This window comes from Meriones unguiculatus, chromosome 5 (genome assembly GCF_030254825.1).
Source record: "Meriones unguiculatus strain TT.TT164.6M chromosome 5, Bangor_MerUng_6.1, whole genome shotgun sequence".
NCBI classification, from domain to species: Eukaryota; Metazoa; Chordata; class Mammalia; order Rodentia; family Muridae; genus Meriones; species Meriones unguiculatus.
In genome coordinates this window covers 42,993,982-43,015,448 of record NC_083353.1, presented here as the reverse complement: position 1 = coordinate 43,015,448, position 21,467 = coordinate 42,993,982, and the positions used below count along the sequence as shown (strand labels likewise).

The following is a 21,467-nucleotide window of genomic DNA, read 5'->3' as shown; positions in this document are numbered from 1 at the left end:
GTTTTGGAAGAGAAGATGCATGTGCAAGAGGGCTAAATGGGAAGACAAGAACCTTAGTTTGTTCTATATAGGATTCATTTTCAAACACAAATGAGTTCACTTGATGGCTTCTTTCTTAACCCTTCTGCTGCCAAAGCATAATAGCACAGACCCATTAACACATAAGAAGAGAAACTTATTTCTCATAGTTCTGGAAGCTACAAATTCTAAAATCAAAAGACCCACATAGTTTGGGGTTTTTTTCCTATTATAAATATGGCAAAAAAGCAAACACACATGAGACAAAAAGAGAAAATTGGGTAGAATTTGGCAGTAACTTACTTCCTTGATAATGGCCTTGATCCGTCCATGGTAGTGGCATCCTCATGACCTACTCACCTATTAAATATTCTACCTCCCAATATCTTCACAGTGGCAAGTATATCTAAAATGAGCTTTAGAAGGAACATCCAAACCATGGTAGCCTATGAGCCAGTCGTGTACTGATCCCCAGGGATGCAGTAATGAGCTTCTCCTTGGCCATCCAGCAGGATAGAGATCTGAAACCACTGTAGTACCATCAGCTAAAGCTATTTACTAGTGAGGAGACATAGAAGAGGCATCAGTGTTCTGCTAGAAGTGTTTTGGAGAAGGCACACAGTGGCCTTAGAAATATTGAGGAACTCTCTAATTACATCCACCATTTCCTCCATAGCTTATCAAACATCTACTCTACACTAGGCTCTGTGTTAGGTTTGAAAGCAGAAATCCTTGAGCTCATAGCATCTGTAGAAAGAAGCCATTAGTTATATAAATACATGCACAAATGCAAAAAACTAAAGTTGAAAACAAATAGAAGAGGTACAAGACATTATGAAAAGCAAAATAAATGTCTGAGTTATAGAGTGTGAATGGTACACAGTGTTATCTACTTATGAGATATAATATTGTGTTCCCCCTCTTCCAAATAGAAAAAAAATGACATCCAGGATAAACTAAGTCCCTGCCTCCTGTCAGCTAGGTTTTGTTATGCAACTCAGAGGCAGTGATATATAGTAAATCATCTTGTGTATATAGAGAGGCTTGATATGCCCTCCTCATTGCTGCTTTGGAGGCAGTGGTGAGCTAGCTCAGGGTAGATGGATGATAGCAATATTTGAGGGATGGTAGGTTAAGAAGAGAGGAGAAGGCTGGGTGGCTGGCAGCTAGAGCCACTTTAGCAGCCTTGAAAAGCTCCTACCCAGGTAAATGGGTACTAGAGATTTGCTTCTGTGTTTTGGGGAACTCTCATTCCAATGAGTTGTAATTAAGGTCAAACAATATGTAGGATAACTGGATTATTGCTTAATAATGCAACAAACAATAACAACTCATCATGCTTGTGTCAAGAAACTACTTGGAACAAGACTAGTGCAGAGTTTGAGTATTCATATACTTGGGATTTGGGGATTTCATGGCTGAGAAAAATAAAATAGCCCCAAACAAGAGAAATTTCGTTTCCAGAAGGTTTTGTAATTAACTTGTATGTAGCCTCAAATGCCCTCAGCATGGAAAGGCTGAATAGGCTGTGCTCACAGAAATGAAACAGTGGGGCTTAGTAAACTGGTAATAACTCCATTCTTCGAGCTTCACTGTGATGGACTCCTAAAATGGAAAAGCCAACAAAAGAAGTATGGTCCATATCTAGCTCACAGTGAGATGAAATAAATTACGAATAGGAGATAGCTTTCTGTTCCATTTTCAAGATCTTTTTTGAAGATCAAGGACAATTTTATTAAAGCTTGGGAGACAAATAAAAGGACAGGCAAGCTGAAAATCTTGGTAACTGGCAGCAAGAGAAGATATGGAGAAACGCGTGCCTTTTACATTATCATGGAGGTCAGAAGGACAGTACAAAAGGCCAGAATGTCAGAGAAGTATGCTCATCAGTGCTGAGTCATGGATCTGAGGTCAGAGGACAACTGATTCCAGGCTCTTTGTGTCCCAAAGCAAAGAAAGGGTCGTACCAGAGACAGATGGTTAGAGATAGAAATTGAGTTTATTAAAAAAGGGAAAGCACTCTTAAGAATAAGTGCTGAGAAAAAGCACAAAAGCCCATTTTCAAGATCTTTGGGAAAGAGCTTGATTTATATCAAACGCCTGTCAGAGGAAAATGATTTGGTGTGACTTTATAGTTTATTAAGCACTTTCACATTCACTAGTAGGACTATTTCATCCTCCTACGAGCTTTTTATGTAAAATAGACCCATTACTACCTGCCTGTTCTACTGCAGGAATCTAAGTGACTTTCAGGAAAGAAGAAGACTTCAGAGAACAGAGCTAGGTCAGAGCACTGGGTGTCCCAGCTCCAGGACTACCTTACTTTGTGTGTAAACACTTTGTCTTACTGGAAGCAGTGATCCTTCCCTGAGTTGAGCATATGAATGTTGCAAGAATGAAGTGGACAGAGGACCTGGCTTATGAATGCTTTCAGGGTTGCTGTGTGTTATAGTTCAGATCTGGAATGTTCTCAAAAGCCTATGTTCTAAAGGTTTGCTTCACAGCTTCGTACAATGCTGTGGAATGGATTTAAGAGGTAGGGCCTAGGATGAGGTCATACAGATCATTAGGGGTGTGTCTTTGGTTTCTTCCTGTCATTCTTTTACTTCCAGGCCATGAAAGCACCCATGTGCTTCTGCCCTGATATATACCTCCACAGGCTCAATAGCAATGGGTCCAGTTGATCATGAACTGAAATCTACAAAACTATGAACCAAAATGAGCCTTTTTTTCTCCTTATAAGTTGGTTTTCTCAGGCCTTTGTTACGGTGACAGAAAACTGGTAAGTATTGAGGGGAAATACAGTGAGTGTTATGAATTGCCACATTGCAAGGCTAAGCGAGAGGAGTACAACCTTCCAGGAAGACAAGAACACTCTGTGTCTTTCTGGCAAGAACCAACAAGACCCAAAAAGAGAAAGAAGAGAGGAAGGAAGGAAGGAAGGAAGGAAGGAAGGAAGGAAGGAAGGAGAAGGAAGGGAGGAAGGGAGGAAGGGAGGAAGGGAGGAAGGGAGGAAGGGAGGAAGGGAGGAAGGGAGGAAGGGAGGAAGGGAGGAAGGGAGGAAGGGAGAAAGGGAGAAAGGGAGAAAAAGGGAGAAAGGGAGAAAGGGAGAAAGGGAGAAAGGGAGAAAAAGGGAGAAAGGGAGAAAGGGAGAAAGGGAGAAAGGGAGAAAAAGGGAGAAAGGGAGAAAGGGAGAAAGGGAGAAAGGGAGAAAGGGAGAAAGGGAGAAAGGGAGAAAGATTGTAATTGCTAGAAGCTCCACCAAACCACAGAGATCCACTTGAACCTGAAACTGCGTGTAAACACATGTTCACACACACACACACACACACACACACACACACACACACACACACGAGGCCAACCAATAACCAAGTTCAAGCCACAGAATTCTTACTGGTTTTTGGGTTTTTTGTTTTGTTTTGTTTTGTTTTGTTTTGTTTTTTTGATATATCAGTATGTTTGCTAAATATTAACACTTCATTAATCATTTGGCAAACAAGTATTTTGAGATCAATCAAAGTCACCTAGGGATAAAATGCAGGCTCTAAATTGGCCTCTGGACTTTAAGGTCTGATTTTTCACAACCCTGCTTCCTCTTGAAACAAATATAAAAGGTGAAATAAAATAGCCAATGAGGAAATTAAAAGAAGGTTTCAAAGCAAGCCAAAAAAGACTCCTTGGCTTCATACCGACTTCCTGTAAAGAAAATCAAAAGTAGGAATGGAAATAATTGAAGAATCTAAATGAAACTGTCAGATCAAGGGATGTTTCTAAGAAAAGGAGAGAGGAATTTCCTCAAATAACTGAAACTATGTACTTGAAGATACAGACATATGCAAGAATGTTGTAGTAAATAAAAAATGAGTGTTGGGATCTATAATGTTTATTATTATTTGCCGTATAATTATTGCAGCAGTATTATCTAACACACTATTACAAATAATAAAACACAGACACCTGTTAGATTTTATAATTGCCTTATTTATCTTGGATCAGGCAGATATTTCACTTACACTATCTCGATAACTTCACCATTCATTTTCCATCCCACACCCAATGCCGTCTGCCTTAATCATTCCTATCTGGACTGCCTTCCATCTACAGTCCCATGGTACTTGCTTGTATTCTTCATCTGGGCCTTTTCTTTTTTTTTTTTTTTTAACACAGAAAATACATTTATTACCAGGCTATAAATTATGAGGCAATGGGTAGGGTGGGGAGAGTCCAGCAGTCACGTTTTGGGCATCTGCCCTTTCTCTCTGTCTTCCTGGGCTTGTATTCAGAGTTCCTCATCTAGGCGTTCCTTTGCACGGACAACCTTTGATTGCAAGTAGAAGGAGCCACCCACGGATTATCATTCACCTTAAATAGGTGTTCATAATTCTTCTGGACCTCCTCAGGGCTCAGCTTGGAGATGTTGAGAATCTGCTGGGCTTCCTGGAGGCTGAGGCCGGAGAGATTGGATGCAGCTGCAGACTGGTGCCCAGCACGACCCCAAGCATCAGCAGCTGCCTGGCTTGCTGCGAACTCCTGCCTCAGGGCCCGGGCAAAAGCTCTGCCCACCACCTGCACACCCATCACAATGATCTGGGCCAGGTACTTGGCCATGGCGGCTGCTCCACCTTAGGGAACCGGGTGTCGTTTCCCGACCCCGTGGGGCCACCATCTGGGCCTTTTCACACCATTATTGGAATCCTTCTTCCCACCCCACATCGTTTCTCCTCCATGCTAACACATTGCGGCATCCTCCTTCTTCCTCTCTTCCCATCCATCTCCCATGATCAGCAACACACATCAGACCAACCTCTAACACAAGAATAATACTAAAATGTTCCAAGGGAGACTGAGGCAAGAGGACGGTGAGCCTGAGGGCAGTTGTAACTGCATAGTGAATTCTTTTCTCCAAATAGAAAAAGGGAGGTCTCTCTAGCCCAGCAAGATGTCCAAAGGAAAAAGGGCTAAGGGGAAGAATGTGGCCCCAGTCCCTGCCGACATGAAGAAACAGGAAGCCAAAAAGGTGGTCAATCCTTTGTTTGAGAAAGGGCCCAAGAACTTTGGCATTGGACAGGACATCCAGCCCAAAAGAGATCTCACATGTTCCATCAAATGGCCCTGCTACGTTAGCCTACAGTGGCAAAGCACTGTCTTCTATGAGCAGCTCAAGATACCTCCTGCCATTAACCAGTTCACCCAGGCCCTGGACCTGCAAACAGCTACCCAGCTGCTTCAGCTTGCCCACAAGTACAAGCCAGAGACAGAGCAGGAGAAGAAGCAGAGGCTGCTGGCCCATGCTAAGAAGAAAGCTGCTGGGAAAGGAGATGTCCCAAGTAAGAGACCTCCCATCCTTCCAGCAGGGGTCAATATTGTCACCACCTTTGTGGAGAACAAGAAGGCTCAGCTGGTGCTGATTGCCCATGATGTTGACCCCATTGAGCTGATGGTTTTCCTACCAATCCTGTGTGGAAGATGTGGGTCCCCTACTGCATCATCAAGGGAAAGGCCAGGCTGGGACGCTGGTCCACAGGAAGACTTGCACCACTGTTGCCTTCACACGGGTTAACTCGGAGGACAAGGGTGCTCTGCTAAGCTGGTGGAGGCTATAAGGACCAATTACAACGACAGATACGATGAGATCAGTGGCCACTGGGAAGGCAACATCCTGGGTCCTAATCTGTGCCTCGCATTGCCAAGCTGGAAAAGGGAAAGGCTAAAGAACTCGCCACTAAACTGGGTTAAATGTAGTACACTGTTAAGTTTTCTGTACATAAATATAACTACAAAAAAAAAGGGAGAAAAGAATTCCAATATACTATGGATACATTAAACAACACAGAGTAATACTGAGTCTTAAAACATTAGGAAATTTTCATACATAATAGATGAAATCTGGGAGCATTATTTAATAAATTAGTAACAAAAGGACAAATATTATATGCTTCTGCTTATATAAAGCATGTGTAAGGTAAATTCATACAGGAAGAAAATAGAATAGAGATGACTGGATACTTGGGAGAAGAGAAAAATGGGGAATTATTTTCTAATAAGAATTGACTTTGTTTGTCATGGTTTTCAAAATACGGAAATGGAAATGGTGATGGCAGTTTCATTACTCAGCTACCAGTTACTATAATGACATATCTGAGGTGATTAACCTATATAGTTATTTTGTTTCATGTGGGAGAGGCTCCAGCCCAAGACTGGGTGAGCCCATTGTTTTGGACCTCTGGCAGGCAAACTGAAGTAGCAAATCAAGCAGCTTGATTCGTACAGGAAGAGGACTACCTGAGGGCCTGTTGACTCTGTAAGAGGCATGCCCTCCAATGATCTAAGGACTTACCAGGTCCCACACCCTAAGAGTCATAACACCTCCCAAAGCATCACTCTGGGACTCACGCCTTAAACACGCAAACTTCTGAAGGATAGTCAGTATCCAACCTATAGTAGTTACACGGCATTGCTAATATGTTTAGTGATGCTAGGGTGAACACTTAAAATGATTAGATGGTAAATTTTATGCTACACATATTTTACCACAGAGATTAAAAAAAAAGAAAAAGATGAGTTTGCACCATAGTGATACAACCTGAGAAAGACTCATCCTAAATATCCTGGCTTTGGTGAGAATTTCAGAGGGAGGGGCAGAGTGTTGTAGTTATACAGTGTCTCATGTGCTGCAAGCTAGCCTTGAACTCACTGTGACAACAGCCCCTTGCACTCCTGATCTTCCTCTCTTCACTTCTTGAGTGCTAGAATTGCAGGTATGTCCAACCACTCCCAGCTTGATCCTGACTTTTAAGAGAAAGAAATCACACTCAAAAGAATCAGAACAATTTCTAGAAGCTGTAAAACGACCAGGAGACAGATTCCTCCTAGAAATACAACCCCACTGACACCTTGATTTTAATCCATTGGGACAGTGGCTCTCAACCTTTCTAATGCTGTGACCCTTTAATATAGTTCCTCATATTGTGGTGACTTTCAACCATAAAGTTATTTCCTTTGCTACTTCATAACTGTAATTTGCTACTGTTATGAATTTTAATATAAATATCTGACATGCGGGTATCTGAAATGCAACCCCTGCAAAAGGGCTGTTCAACCCAAAAAGGTCGCAACCCAGAGGTTGAGAACCACTTCATTGGGAACACTCCTTGGGCCTTTTGTAATTTTGATCTGCAGAGCAGTGAAATATTAAATGTAAGTTAACAAACATGTGTATTACCACATTAAAGACATTTTGCTTTGTTTTAAAATAGCTGACTTTCTGGGTATGGGTTACCTCACTCAGGGTGATATTTTCTAGTCCCATCCATTTGCCTGCAAATTGCATGATGTCATTGTTTTTAATAGCCAAGTAGTATTCCATTCTGTAAATAGAATACTACTTTTCTTTATCTATTCTTCAGTTGAGGGACATCTAGGTTGTTTCCAGTTTCTGGCTATTACGAATAAAGCTGCTATGAACATAGTTGAGCAAGTGTCCTTGTGATATGGTGGAACATCTTTTGGGTATATGCCCAGGAGTGATATTGCTGGGTCTTGAGGTAGAGCTAATCCCAATTTTCTGAGAAACGTCCAGATTTATTTCCAAAGTAGCTGTACAAATTTGTACTCCCACCAGCAATGGAGAAGTGTTCCCCTTTCTCCACATCCTTGCCAGCATGTGTTGTCACTGGAGGTTTTGATCTTAGCCATTCTGACAGGTGTAAGATGGAATCTCAGTCATTTTGATTTGCATCTCCCTGATGAATAAGGATGTTGAACATTTCTTTAAGTGTTTCTCTGCCATTAGAGTTTCCTCTGTTGAGAATTCTGTTTAGCTCTGTGCCCCATTTTTTAATTGGGTTATTTGATTTGTTGGTGTTTAATTTCTTGAGTTCTTTAGACATTTTGGATACTAGCCCTCTGTCAGATATAGGGTTGATGATCTTTTCCCAGCCTGTAGGCTGCCATTTCGTCCAAAGAAGCCAAGGAGAGCCCAAGGGAGGATGCTTGACTCTCACTCAGAAGAGGAAATAAAATAGACCTGAAGTAAATGGAGTGAGGGAACTGGGTGGGAGAGGGGTGGTGATCATGTATGAGGAGAGGGGGAATGAAAATTGGCGGGCAGGATCTCTGTGGCAGGGGAGGCTCTGGGAGTCTCTCAGGGTAACCCTAGCTGAAACTCCTAGCAGCAGGGGTAAAGGAACCTGAAGTCATCACCTCCTGTTGCCAGTTGGGACTTCCCGTGGAGGGAGAGGAAAAACAACCCAATAAAACCTTTGACCCAAAACTTGTCTTGCCTACAAGTGTAGCGACTAAGATGGAGCAGAGACTGAAGAAATGGCCCAATTTGAGACTCACCACATGTAAGATAGCCAACCCCTGTCACTATTTATGATACTCTGCTATGCTTTCAGACAGGAGCCTAGCATAACTGTCTTCTGAGAGTCTGATGGAAACAGATGCAGAGACCCACAGGCAAACAATAGGCAGAGCTCCAGAAATTTTGTGGAAGAGTGGGAGGAAGGATAAAGGGAGCAGGAGTGGTCAAGGACACCACAAGAAGACCTACAGAGTAAATTAATGTGGGCCAATGGGGGCACAGAGACTGAACCACCAACCAAAGAGCATGCATGGACTGGACCTAGAACCCTGACACATATGTAGCAGATGTGCAGCTTGGTCATCATGTGGGTCCCCTAACAGTGGGAGTAGGGGCTGTCTCTGACTCTGTTGCCTGCCTTTGGATCCCTTTTTCCTAGCTGGACTGCCTTGTCTGGCCTCAGTGGGAGAAGATGTGGTTAGTTCTGCTGTGACTTGAGGTACCAGGGTGGGTTGGTACTCCCGGGACATCCTCTACTCCAAGAAAAACAAGAGGGAATGAGAAGAGGGACTATTGTCAAAGGTGTTGCCATTCAGCCTAGGTAGGAGGGGGGCATGAGGGTGGAATTGGGAGGAAGGAGGAGGCTGGGATCGGGCTGTAAGGTGATTAAACAAATTAATTAATTTTAAAAATAAAATAAAGTACCTGACTTAATGCTGCTTCTTTATCCACAAAGTAAATGCCCTGTGACACTTCTCATGGAAAAGTTTTTCATCCCAGCAGCACCCTCAGCTGAGAACAAAATAAGTCTTTCCTTAGGATTAGGGGACCCTTTCCACTTCGAGGAAATCCCCCCTGCCACCTATCCCGCCACAATATCAGGAGCTGATTGCCCGGGTCCAGTTGCCAGCTGTAATAAATAACAACACAGAAAACCAAACAAAAACAGTGAGTTGCTTCTAAATGTGAATTGGTTATGTGGTACCTGGAACATATCATACTAAAAAAAAGTACAGGTTGTATGTCTGAATTTTGTATTTAACCAGGTTCCTCTGTTTTGTTCAGCATCCCTACACACATGAGATCACAGAGGGCTTGGGTAAATTTTGCAATTTAAACATTTCATTTAAAGATTAAATGAAAGAGTTGTCATCTTAAAGATCCGATTTCCAAAGTCTCTTTTAGAAGGTGTCTTTGGGGGGATCCTGACAGACCATCCTTGCCCCTAGAGCAACCTCTGGCGCGGAAACTCCGTGGAGAGCGCCTGCTTGAGGTAGTCTGGAGAAGCTGTGGTGTGGGCTCGGCGCGGGAAGACCCCGCGCAGGCGCAGAGCACTTGCTGGGTGAGGGATGCCTGTGGAGAGTGTGTGGACCCGGCGCGGGAGAAGCCCGCGCAGGCGCAGAGTGTGGCGCGTGGCTGGGCCGCTTCCCGCGCCGGACTGAGCACCTGTCACCTCAGGGTGGCCGCCAGCGCCCTCCTTGTCCCCGCTGGCATGCTGTCTGACCCCGCACCCGCCTCGCTCCGTCTATTTATAGCGCTTGCCGCGCCGGCCCTTTTCGGGTAGTGTGGCCAGTCAGGCCCGCCCGGCCGCGCCCTCGCGACCCCGTGGCGTGTCCAGGCAGGGCGCCATCGCGGCGGAGCGAGCGGGGCCGGGCAGCAGCAAGTAAGTAGGGGCCTAGAGAGGGGACTAGCCCTCGGCCCCAGGAGAGGGGTCGGCGGCCGCTGGGTCTCCCTGGGGCATAGTTCATTTGCGTGGTCTCCATGTTCATGCCCTTCCCTAAAGGACCCGGTTGATTATTTTCCGTCGCCGCTAGACTATAAATGCCATCGAGGTAAGGGGCTCTCCTGCCTTTCTAGAGCCCATAATAATGCAGGGTTCGGTTCGTTTAAATTCAATCAGCGCTGAATGTATCCCTGGGCAACTCTCTTAACTTTAAAGCCAGGAATATAATTGCCTTGCATTTTCCCCACATGATTCTTAGGAGGAACTAATGAGCTATAATGCATATTAAAGCACTCGGAAAAGTATAAAGAACTGTGCGAATGCAAAACACCGTGAGCGCACCAAAGGAAAGAGAAGAGAAAGCTTATTTGTCTTTTTCATCTCTGTGACTCATTATTACAGGCCTTGTGTATGTTTGAGGGTGAGTTATTAGGGTTAAATCAGGGAAACCACACCAGCAAGAAAGGTGAGTGTATGTATTGCGGTAGGCATGTTCAGAGCCATCTCCTACCACGATGGTAAAAGTAGGGCTGGGGAAAGCTGGCGATGGCACAGACAAAATACGGTAAGAGAGTGTTATGTTATAGACCAGGGATCACAAACTTAGATGGCTGTTAAATAATCTACAAAGAGAGAGGTGAGAAAAGCAACATAAATAATGGTTGACACTGAGGTTTTAGGAAGATAGGCAGATGTACCCTCCGAGAAGCTGCAGCTGGCTTGTCAGGTCACATGGAAATGAAGGGCCCATTGTTGCCATATCTTTTTTTTTTTTCTATTGGTGTGGGGATGTTTGAAGTTTGTTTATTGAAGCAGATGCAAGCTTCTGCTGGCTGTTCCCCAAGAATGAGGCCTCTTTCTCAGAGAGTAAATAATGACCAGAAATTCATATTGAGGGCGGAGTTGAGAAGTAGATGTCATAATGCATAAAATTATAGGCAAGGGGATAGTCTTCTGGAAGAATTTTATAGGACAAGAGGATAATAATTTAAAATATTAAAGCATGGCTTAAGCAAAATAAAATTCTCCAAAACTGACATGTACATGCAAAGACAAAGGGAGAAAGGCAGACACTTGACACATGCCTTTAATCCCAGCACACAGGAGACAGAGGCAGGCAAGGTCTCTGTGAATTTGAGGCCAACCAGGGCTACCTAGAAAAACCCTGTCTCAAAAGTATTAAGACAAAGGTTACTAGGAATGATCTAGCACTAAACAAAGCATTAATTTGATCAGACAGCCACGCCAAGCAACTGTTAGATGCCAGGTATCCTCACAGACATAAGAATAGAGAAGTGAATAAAACATAAAACCCTTCAAGAAAGTGATACCTGAGCTGAATTTTGAAGAGCTGGGCATGGGAATCGGAACATCCCTGACACAGAGAATTACATGTATGCATTAGAATTGTTAGCAGTTTGATACTACAAAAAACTATTAGGAAAGAAAGTCAGGAAATGAGACAAGCAGTGGTGGGGGGAGCTAGATTAAAAGGAGCCCACAAAGCTTGAATGAGTAGTGGTGAGAATAAGCCCTTGATGATTTTTTTTAACGTGAAGTAATAATTTTCTACATGGTATCACTGACTTTTAAAAAGGCCTTCTTAATAAAGGATTTTTCTTTAAACATTGGAACTGGGGCATTATTTTCTTTGTTAAATACACAGCATGTTAAAGTTTATTTTTATCTTACGTACATTGATGTTTTGCCTGCATGTATGTCTGTTAGGGTGCCAGTCCCTGGAGCTGGAGTTACAGAGTTGTGAGCTTCCATGTAGGTGCAGTAATTGAACCCGGGTCCTCTGGAAGACCAATCAGCACTCTTAATCTCTAAGCCATCTCTTTAGCCCCATGGGACATAATTTTCTGATGTTGTGATGGTGACATTTTTTGGTTTGTAAGCCAAAGTCTGTTGAAGGCAATTTTGGAAAAACTAGATTTTGGAGCCCTGTCCTAGTTACCTTTTTGCTTCTGAATTTTTTCTTTATAAATAAAAAAAGCAAAGCTTTGATGTTGCTTATTTTTTTCTGCTGTTGTAACCTATTCACTGTACCAAACACTTTTATTACGGAAATAAACACACCACAATACTGAATCTAGTAACTTTTCCCATTACACAGGCCAATGCTGAAGAAATTAGCAAAGAAATGGGGATATACCCGTAAGATTTCAAAGCTTTGTCATTCAGACCAGATCGGAGGTTTCCATATTTTTCCAGTTACTCATAATTTGGGCTGCCTATACTTTGATATGTAAATTTACAATGTATGAAAATTCATAATGTATCTATTATTTCTCTGCATATGACATATCAAATAATGTACAGACATCATTTATAACAGCTTAGATTTTCAGAAGCTATAAGTGATTAATATTAATATAGTTTTTTATTTTAAACACACTTTTCAAGATCAATGAAGTGTGGATTGAATCCTCACCATACAACTAGGGAAATTAAACATTTATACAGTTGAAACTCCTTGTCATTCTTCTCTGTCTCCCTTTCTTCCACATCTCATGAAGGCAACCACTCTCCTGAATCCATTGCTCTTGTAATTACTCTTTAGTTTGTTAGGTTTCACTACAGTTGTATGGGTCTTTAAGAATACATAATTTTTTTTAACTTTTTGTTTTTTTCCAAATTTACATAAAAATTTCAATAATATTAAAAAACTCCTGTAATGCCTATACTTACTCTATTAAAACAGCATAGAATATTGTGTATTTTAAACACATTAATAGTATGTAGCATGTATTCTAGTCTTTTTGTAACCATGTTTTTTATAAATGTACATATTTATTCATTTTTTTGCTGTACAATAGTCTTTTGAGTGAATATATTATAGTTTTCTATTAATGAATATTAAGTTGGTTTTGCTATTTCAAACAGTGCTGCTATGAATTTTAATTACTTTAACTTCTGCTAAATAAAGATGGAGAGTTAGAAGGAAAAGCTTGGTCATCTATCAATCATTATTCAGAAAAAGTAGCAACTGTAAAGATAATGGAAAGATGATAAAATCAAACATTATGAAGGCAAAACATTTGTGATTTAAAGAAATTGACATTTTTGCCCCACATTAAATTTATAAAAGTGTCCTTCTCTAAACTAAATATAATGGACTTGGGTGTAACTGCACTTTGGATTCACAGAGTAATTAGGCTTTATTCTTGTGATTTATATTTATCTTTGCTACTCATCTTTCTCCATTATTATGGATACTATTATTATGAATGCATCAGTTCAGTCTGCTATAAATTGGAGCAGAGAATAACTCCCCATTGATATCATTGAGAACACTTATACAATCTTGTTTTGCTGATGAAAGGAGAATGCACTCTCTGCCCTCATTATAAGAAAAAGTTGCTGTCAGCTCTCTCCATTTATGAGCTGTATCAGTATCCACAATTGATTTGTATAGTGCACCCAGATTATTTTCATTTGAAAAGTGTTTGTGCAGGTATGTTCTGCCTTCAATTTACCAAGTAGATCTTACAAAGCTAATTACATATTGTACGTGCATAACCTTATTCAGTTCTTGCATCTGTTCTTACATAATTCTCAAAAGAATTATGAAGAAACTAGAACTTAAAGAGGCTATGAAACATGAAACATGTTCACATTGCCAGATTACAATAGACTAGGAGCTGGACCAAGGCCTCAATAGCTCAAGCCCAAGTCCCTATCCTTAACTGTGGAGATGTGCTAAGTTTGCTGAGTCACTCACTGTAATGGTAAAATCTACCTATTTTTATTGGGGGCTAATGACTGAAATTACTACTTTATTTAATATTCTTTATCTCCATTGTTCAGATGAAAAAACCAAGGTTAAATCGTTTTAAAATGACAGCAAATACACAGCTAGCTTAACCTCTGTCCACCACACCAATACCTTCTGTGCTCTTTAAATGTAAAGAAAGAATGCTGAGACTATTTTTGAAATGTGGTAGCTGATTTAACATCCAGGCATTTTTTTTTATAATTTCAGAAAATTAATTTGATCTATAAAGTCAAAACAATTAGAATACCTTTCAGGGGTCTATAAACAACAATTAGAAGGAAAAGATACTTAGCAAATGTGTATGACCATTTAAAATATTCATAGTAAATGATTCTGCAAAGTGTTTGAAACTATTGTTTCTGTTTTAAAGTAAATTGGGTTTTGTTGCTGTTATTATTTGTATAAACCAATGTTTGAAAAAGAGGAACCACACCCAAATATGCCATTTGTTCAAGAGATTGAATATAGATGCAGATTAGAGAGATAGATATATAGATATAAGCAAACAGTTGATCTTTTCAAAGCAAAGCCAACCCCCTTTCTCAAAATTCTTCAGCTGAATTGAAGAAAAGAAATGGAGATTAGACACCCAGACAGGATAGTGTCCTATTCACAGTCTTAAGAGTGGATTTATTTATAGCTTTGGAGCAGTCGGCAACCTGCCACTTGTTTTTCTAAAGTCTATGAGCTAAGAACAGGTTTCGTAATTTTAAATAGCTTTTAAAAGTCAAAAGAAGAATATTTCATGACACATGAAAATAGGACATGTTAAATTTGTGAAATTCAAATTTCAGCATCCAAAATTGATTTTTCTGGAATACAGTCATGCTCACTTGTTTATGTTTTCCCCCCATGGCTGCTTTTGTGCCATAAGAGCAAAGTTGAGTGGTTGTGACACAGCCCAGATGGCCTGCCTGGCATATTTACCATCTAGCCCCAGCTTTCCAGCCTTTGCCCTAGAAGGAGTAAGGATACAGACTTTGGGGTTTAGATGGAATTGAGTTCACGGTTCAGTCTGTTCCCAAGATTAATGCCTTGGTCGTTTCATGGGAAGCCAGTAGAAAAGAGTAATTCACATGATTGTGCTTTTTTTCTTCTTTTCCTCTTGAGACAAGATCTCACAGTGTAGTCCTGGCTGCTCTGAAACTCACAATGTAGATCAGGTTGGCCTTGAACTCATAGAAATCCTCCTGCTTCTGTTCTAAAGTACTTGAATTAAAGGTGTGTGCTACCATGCCCAGCCTGTAATTATTGCTTTTTTTGCAGAAGGAGAGTAAGGATACAAGATCCTTTGGTATCTGAAAATATAAGATTTCAACCCAGTGGTGTACATAATTACAGCTATCTTGAGCCACTTTTCTCAACACTTCTTCAAATGCCATTTGTACAAGTAAGGAGTCTAGATTGCAAATAATAACATTCCCAATTCAGCTTAAATTGTCTCAAAACTGTGAACTGTTGATATAAAACCCACCTTCAAACTCATTGCTCTGGACATTTTGCCTCCTTCCCTGATTTTGCTTTGTCCTGATGCTGGCTCACAGAGGCATGGCTGCAACAGTGTTTCACTTATGGACATCCCAGCCATGGAGTCACGACCTGAATTTCACTGCTATAGGCACCCTTGGGTGTTGTGCCTGTCCTTAACAGTAATAAGGGATGTAGGGGCTGTCCTTCCCAGGGCACACCTAGGGAAGGTGGGTTGGATGCTAAGGAAAGCTCAGTATCACCTACTATAAAATCTATAAGCTATCACCTGGAGAGGTGGCTCAGCAGCTAAGAGGACTGGCTGCTCTTCCAGAGGACCCAGGTTTGATTCCCAGTATCTATACTGGCCTCTGTAGATAACACACACACACACACACACACACACACACACACACACACGACGAACAATTATACATGTAGACAAAATACCTATACACATAAAATAAAAGTAATAAACATTTTTAAATACCACTTTTATAACATGTTTGTGAACAAACATAGATTCACTAGTCATTTAACTTGAATTTCTTGAAAGTACTGATGCCTGTTTTTGGTTTTGGTTTTGGTTTTTATCACAGCAGCCAAAAAGTAGCAGCAAAAAGTTCATCAGGTGGCATTTGGCTCCTATCTTACATATGTGAAGTCCTAGGATTATAATCATAAACTTTGGGTCTTAAGTATCTGAATTCTAACATTATCAAGATCAGTAGTCTAGGAACTGGCCAAACTGCCTGTGATGTGTTAGATCAGAGGCATCCCATTTTGAAAAGTGCACTTGACTTTCTGACATCACCAACACTGGTATCCTTCAAGGGATTCTTATACATGAATACAAATAAAATACTAGACTGTTACTTCCTTAAAAGAAGGCTATGTTCTAGGCGAAGGATGTCACTGACCACATGGTATATAGAGCTTGCCTGGGCTCAATTCTCAGATCTGAATGAAAACAATAAACCTTAGGTTCTTTTTAGCTCCAAGTAATAGCTATTGTCCAAACAACTATATAATGTGATTTGGGCATAGTAGGCATAAGAGAAGTCAGACATATAACAACCTCTTAATTGCCCATAATTGGATACTCTTATAGATATAAACAAACAAACAAACAAACCAGAGGTTTGCTTTTTACCAGAAAACCATCTCCAAAAAAGCAATGTAAAGTAAAGCAAAGCAAAACTTAAAAAAGCAATGCCAGAAGGTCCAACTGGTAGACTCTTAATGGCCATTTCAGTTCTTAGCTCGACGGCTGTTACCTCATGGGCTCTCGTAGTGCTTTTGGGGTCTTTGTCACTCTATAATTAAACATCCTTGCCATGTGTATATCACTTGTTTCTTAAGGTGAAATTTAATTCAACCCTCAAAAAGAAAAAAGAAAAAAAAGATGATCTCTGATGAAATGTGTAATCCTTTACTAGACTATAGAAAACTGGGGACTTTTTACCCTTCCTAGCTGAAAAAAAACGTATTCCTGGTCTTTTAACTGCCACCTTGCTTCCTAAGAAAGAAAGCTTCGCCACCATCACCATTTGTTCTCACTGCCTGTAGCTTTGCAGCCAAGATAGAACTAGAAAAGGATAGAGAGACTAGGACCCTCTCCTCACAAGAGCTCCTGGCTCTGGGAATGCCTTTCTTTAAATCAAAGGAGCTAATTAACTTCCTTGAAACCTCATGTTTGCATCGCCTGGGGAAGGTGAAGGTGACACCACCAGCTTAGAGACTTTTAATTAGACTAGGGCTTTTAAAGGCAAGAAGCAATTCAGTCTGCACCACTGTGTAATAGGAAACAAAGAAAAGCTGGGCAGAGAAGGAGGACACATTTAGGTTTAAGTTTTAAATATCATGAATTCTCAGATCAGCAGTCATTGGCTTGTGCTTTAAAGCTCAGTAGAAATAAAATTTTCATTAGCTACCAGTCTAACTAAATTTTCCCATGCCAAAGTTTAATCAGATTGTGGACTGTGTTTTAGTCATCCCTGTTCCAGGGTCTGTGTAGCCCTAATCGTGGTCCTATGGACTAGTCATTACACACATGGTTGTGTGTTGGGCGGGGTTGGGGGAGTGAGCTTAACCTGCATGTAACACTGCATCTCTTTAGAAATGATATTAACTGATACCTCTGTGCCCTCAGTCTGCACAGGGCCCTTTTGATAACTGGAAATAGAACTGCAGAATGTGCTTATCTTTTTACTTCTTTCTTCCTTCACTCTGAGACTCTCCAGTCTTTGCGGGAGGTGGGAGGAGAAACCATGATGATTAGAAACTATTGCGGTAGCAGTTAATAATTGATGATTTACATATCAAAGTCTTTTTTAGATACAAAGTAGTTGTCTTAAATTGCTCTGTTCTGAATGTATAATATTTTTTTGTAAATACTGCTCAGCACTAATGGTATATGTTAAACATGGAATTTTTTTTCTTAGACAAAACTTGCTTCTTTTCTTACCCTCAGGAATGTTTCATGGAATCTCTGTTGATTTGTGAGGAATCAGAAATGCAAATAGCCCCTCAGGAATCAAGTTAAACTCAGAGAAACCTTACTCAGAAATTTCAAGGAGTGCATCATGGAATGCAAGACTGAGGGAAAAGGGAAATACCAGCATAGCTTGAATTTACTAGATAAAATTAAGAATATGAAAGAATTAGAAGAAATGATTGATGTAGTGCTCATAGCAGAAGAGGAGAAGTTTCCTTGCCACAGACTGGTCCTTGCTGCATTTAGTCCTTATTTCAAGGCTATGTTCACCTGTGGACTACTCGAGTGCACTCAGAGGGAGGTCGTACTCTATGACATCACAGCAGAAAGTGTGTCAGTGATACTAAACTACATGTACAATGCAGTTCTGGAGATCAATAATGCCAACGTACAGACTGTAGCAATGGCCGCCTATTTTATGCAGATGGAAGAAGTCTTTGGTGTGTGCCAGAAATATATGATGGACCACATGGATGCCTCCAACTGCATAGGAATCTATTATTTTGCGAAACAAATTGGAGCAGAAGATTTATCTGATCAGTCGAAGAAGTATTTATATCAGCACTTTGCTGAGGTAAGCCTACATGGAGAAATACTAGACATCGAAGCTCACCAGCTTCTGGCACTTATTAAGTCTGATGATCTGAATATTTCCAGAGAAGAGAGCATTCTGGACTTGGTTCTCAGATGGGTAAATCATAATCAAGCACTGCGCACAGGGCATCTCGTTGAGCTTTTGAAGCAAGTCAGACTGGAACTTATAAATGCTTCCTTTCTAAGGCAGGCTCTGAGAAGGAACACGATGCTCCTTTGTGATGGCAGTTGCATTGACATAATCCAGAATGCATTCAAAGCCATCAAAACGCCCCAGCAGCACTCCTCTAATCTTCGCTATGGCATGGAGACCACCAGCCTTCTGCTTTGCATTGGGAACAATTCTTCTGGAATCAGATCACGGCATAGGAGCTATGGGGATGCCAGTTTTTGTTATGACCCTGTGTCACGGAAGACCTATTTTATCTCATCACCCAAGTATGGGGAGGGTTTGGGAACAGTATGCACTGGGGTAGTCATGGAGAACAATACTATAATTGTGGCTGGAGAAGCAACTGCCACTAGGCTTTCAAGACAAAAGAGCAAGAATATTGAGATCTATAGGTTTGTATCTCACAGCAGGTGTTATACGTTTTGTTTTGTTTTGTTTTGTTTTGTTTTGTTTTGTTTTGGTGAGATAGGGTCTTATTATGTTGCATGGCTGGCCTGGAAATCTCTGTGTAGACTGGATTGACCTGGAACTCACAGAAATCCACCTGCCTCTGTGTCTGCTTAAGGAGCATCCTTCCTCAGTTACCAGTAGATTGCAAAGTGGATATGAAGGCTTACAGGAGCAGCAGGCTTTGACTTTCCTGACAGGATTCTTGCAGTTCTATTTCCTGGTATGGCACATGCCTTGTGCCGGTGCCGTTTCTATCTTGAGACCTTAATTAAAGAGCCTTAGGCGCTTCAGATATCACTTTTCTTCCTTATCAAGACAGTCTTCTCATCTCTTGATGAGTAGAAAAAAACAGAAATTTTTGTTAATAAGCATCCACCCTGTTATGTGTTTTATTCTGTTCTGAGCCTTAAACATGTTTTGTCTTCATTCTAAAAGCCCTCTTTCCCTTTCTTAAAGCAATGTCTAACTGCATACTCCATTGTTTCCTTAACAGTTCCTCCACATTGCTCAGAATTAAGGCAAAAATTACTAGTTTCTTCCACCTTTACCTTTGATGTGAAATTGTAAGGAAGGCAACTAGACAGGTTATCAGAAGCATTGCTTTGGGCTCAAATGAGGCATACTTCCTCATAATTGGCCACCACACTGGACTCTAGAAAGCACTGAGAGAGTCCTGTCTCCCTAAGATCCTCGTCTCACAAGACTCTTAATCTCCCAGCATCACTACAGGTCACTTTCATGCCACTTTTTTGATAAATCAGGGAAATCAATTGTCCTATGGTATGTCTCTGCAATATTATTTTATGATAATTTTATTCTTTTAACATTATTGGTTCTTTGTTTTATTCTTCAGATTGTCTGTGTTGTACACTTTGTAGATGTCCATGCAGGTGTAGTTCTTCTTGACTTGAAGTAGGAAATAGACAAACAGCCTTATAGGCTGTTTCTTTCTATCTTCTGTATCTTCTCACTTTGACATATGAAATAAGTGAGCATGTAAGTGCCTTCTTTAAACTATGACACTGAATGCTCTTGTCCCTGTTACTTTCCTTTTTATGTCATATTCACTTCCCAGTCATGAGTTTTATAGGTTTTTTTCTGAGCATTTTACCTCTCTATTTTAAGTTCTAAATGTTAAAACAAAATCAGACTGTCAAGTTATTTAGAAAACCATCCTCAACCTTCATGGTGCCGATTTCATCCTATTATGTTTTCGTAAACTGCATCGGAAAACCCAAACCCATTTTGTTTCTATTTGCATATTCATTCAGTCAGGTTTTCTTAAGTGACACCAGCATATGATCTTCCTTATCTTTGAAAATTCATACAATTAAAAATTAATAAAAACATTCCTTGTTATGCCAGGAACTCTGGCTTTCTTTCTAGAATTGCATAGAAGACAGACACTGGAAGGTTTGATAGCTCTGTGCCTTCAGCTGTGACAAGCCACACATACCTCTATGAAAGGAACATGCCTTTCAACTACCCTGTCAAGCCTGAAGCAGAATGTTCTCTGGGGAATGTGAGAGTTGGCCCAGAACAAGTGGGAGAAACTGATTAGATGAGTAACTGTAGAATGTTCCTTAAAAATTGTACTTTCTACAAAGCGTACAAAAGTGCTCCAGGCTTGATCTTGTTTCCAAGCAGAACACCTGTTTTCTTATTTTTCCTGTTCCTGGGGTTTTGTTCCATGTGTACTCTTCTAGATTCTTCTGAGACATTCAATTTCAGATATTTCATCCCACTATCTCTGTAAGTAGTTTTGTCTTTCTCATACCAAATGTTTCCAATTACAATTGGAAAAAAAAATACACTTACAAGCCAACTATGATGATGCATGTCTGTAACCAACCATCTGAGAGGTTGAGGCAGGAGGATGGCAAGTCCTATGCCAGCCTGGGCTACATACTGAGACTTTATCTTTTTTTTTTTTAAGATTTGTTTATTTATTTATATATTATGTATACAATGTTCTGTCTGCATGTATAACTGCACGCCACAAGAGGGCACCAGATCTCATTGTAGATGGTTGTGAGCCACCATGTGGTTGTTGGGAATTGAACTCAGGACCTCTGGAAGAACAGTCAAGACTTATATAACTATTAATGAAGGAAATTACCCAAATAGCCATATCTAGTAGATGAAAATAGACGTTAGATGCTCAGTAGACATCTGCAGATCGGTTTTTTAACAATGCCCTTGACCCAGTTTTAAACCAAAGCTACAAGTTAAATAGTGGCCAGGCAAGGTGATACGCACTTTTAATCCCAACATTCAAGACCAAGGCCAGCCTGGTCAAAAGCCAGGGCTACACAGAGAGTCCCTGGTTTTGTTTTTTGTTTGTTTGTTTGTTTGTTTGTTTTTGTTTTGTTTTTAAATTCTACCTAAGTAGAATGTATAGTTAGAAATTCTAACTTGAGACACTTAAATTCTCTGCTTTAAAACCATGATTCCTTC

The 21,467-nt window shown here is 40.7% G+C and overlaps 1 protein-coding gene and 2 pseudogenes across 1 annotated transcript in view; 2 read left to right on the top strand and 1 right to left on the bottom strand.

Annotated features, from left to right (window-relative positions):
• Window positions 1–4,160: 4,160 nt before the first annotated feature.
• Window positions 4,161–4,680, bottom strand: LOC110562483 (mitochondrial import inner membrane translocase subunit TIM16-like; annotated as a pseudogene).
• A 280-nt stretch (window positions 4,681–4,960) lies between these two features.
• LOC110562481 (large ribosomal subunit protein eL8-like) lies at window positions 4,961–5,757 on the top strand (annotated as a pseudogene).
• A 4,003-nt stretch (window positions 5,758–9,760) lies between these two features.
• Window positions 9,761–21,467, top strand: part of Kbtbd12 (kelch repeat and BTB domain containing 12) — a 73,543-nt gene continuing 61,836 nt past the window's right edge. Inside the window, exons 1-2 of the mRNA XM_021659212.2 lie at window positions 9,761–9,989; window positions 17,771–18,952. Of these exons, the coding sequence (XP_021514887.1) occupies window positions 17,883–18,952 (1,070 nt within the window). The 5' untranslated portion in view covers window positions 9,761–9,989; window positions 17,771–17,882. The remainder of the gene's footprint in view (window positions 9,990–17,770; window positions 18,953–21,467) is intronic.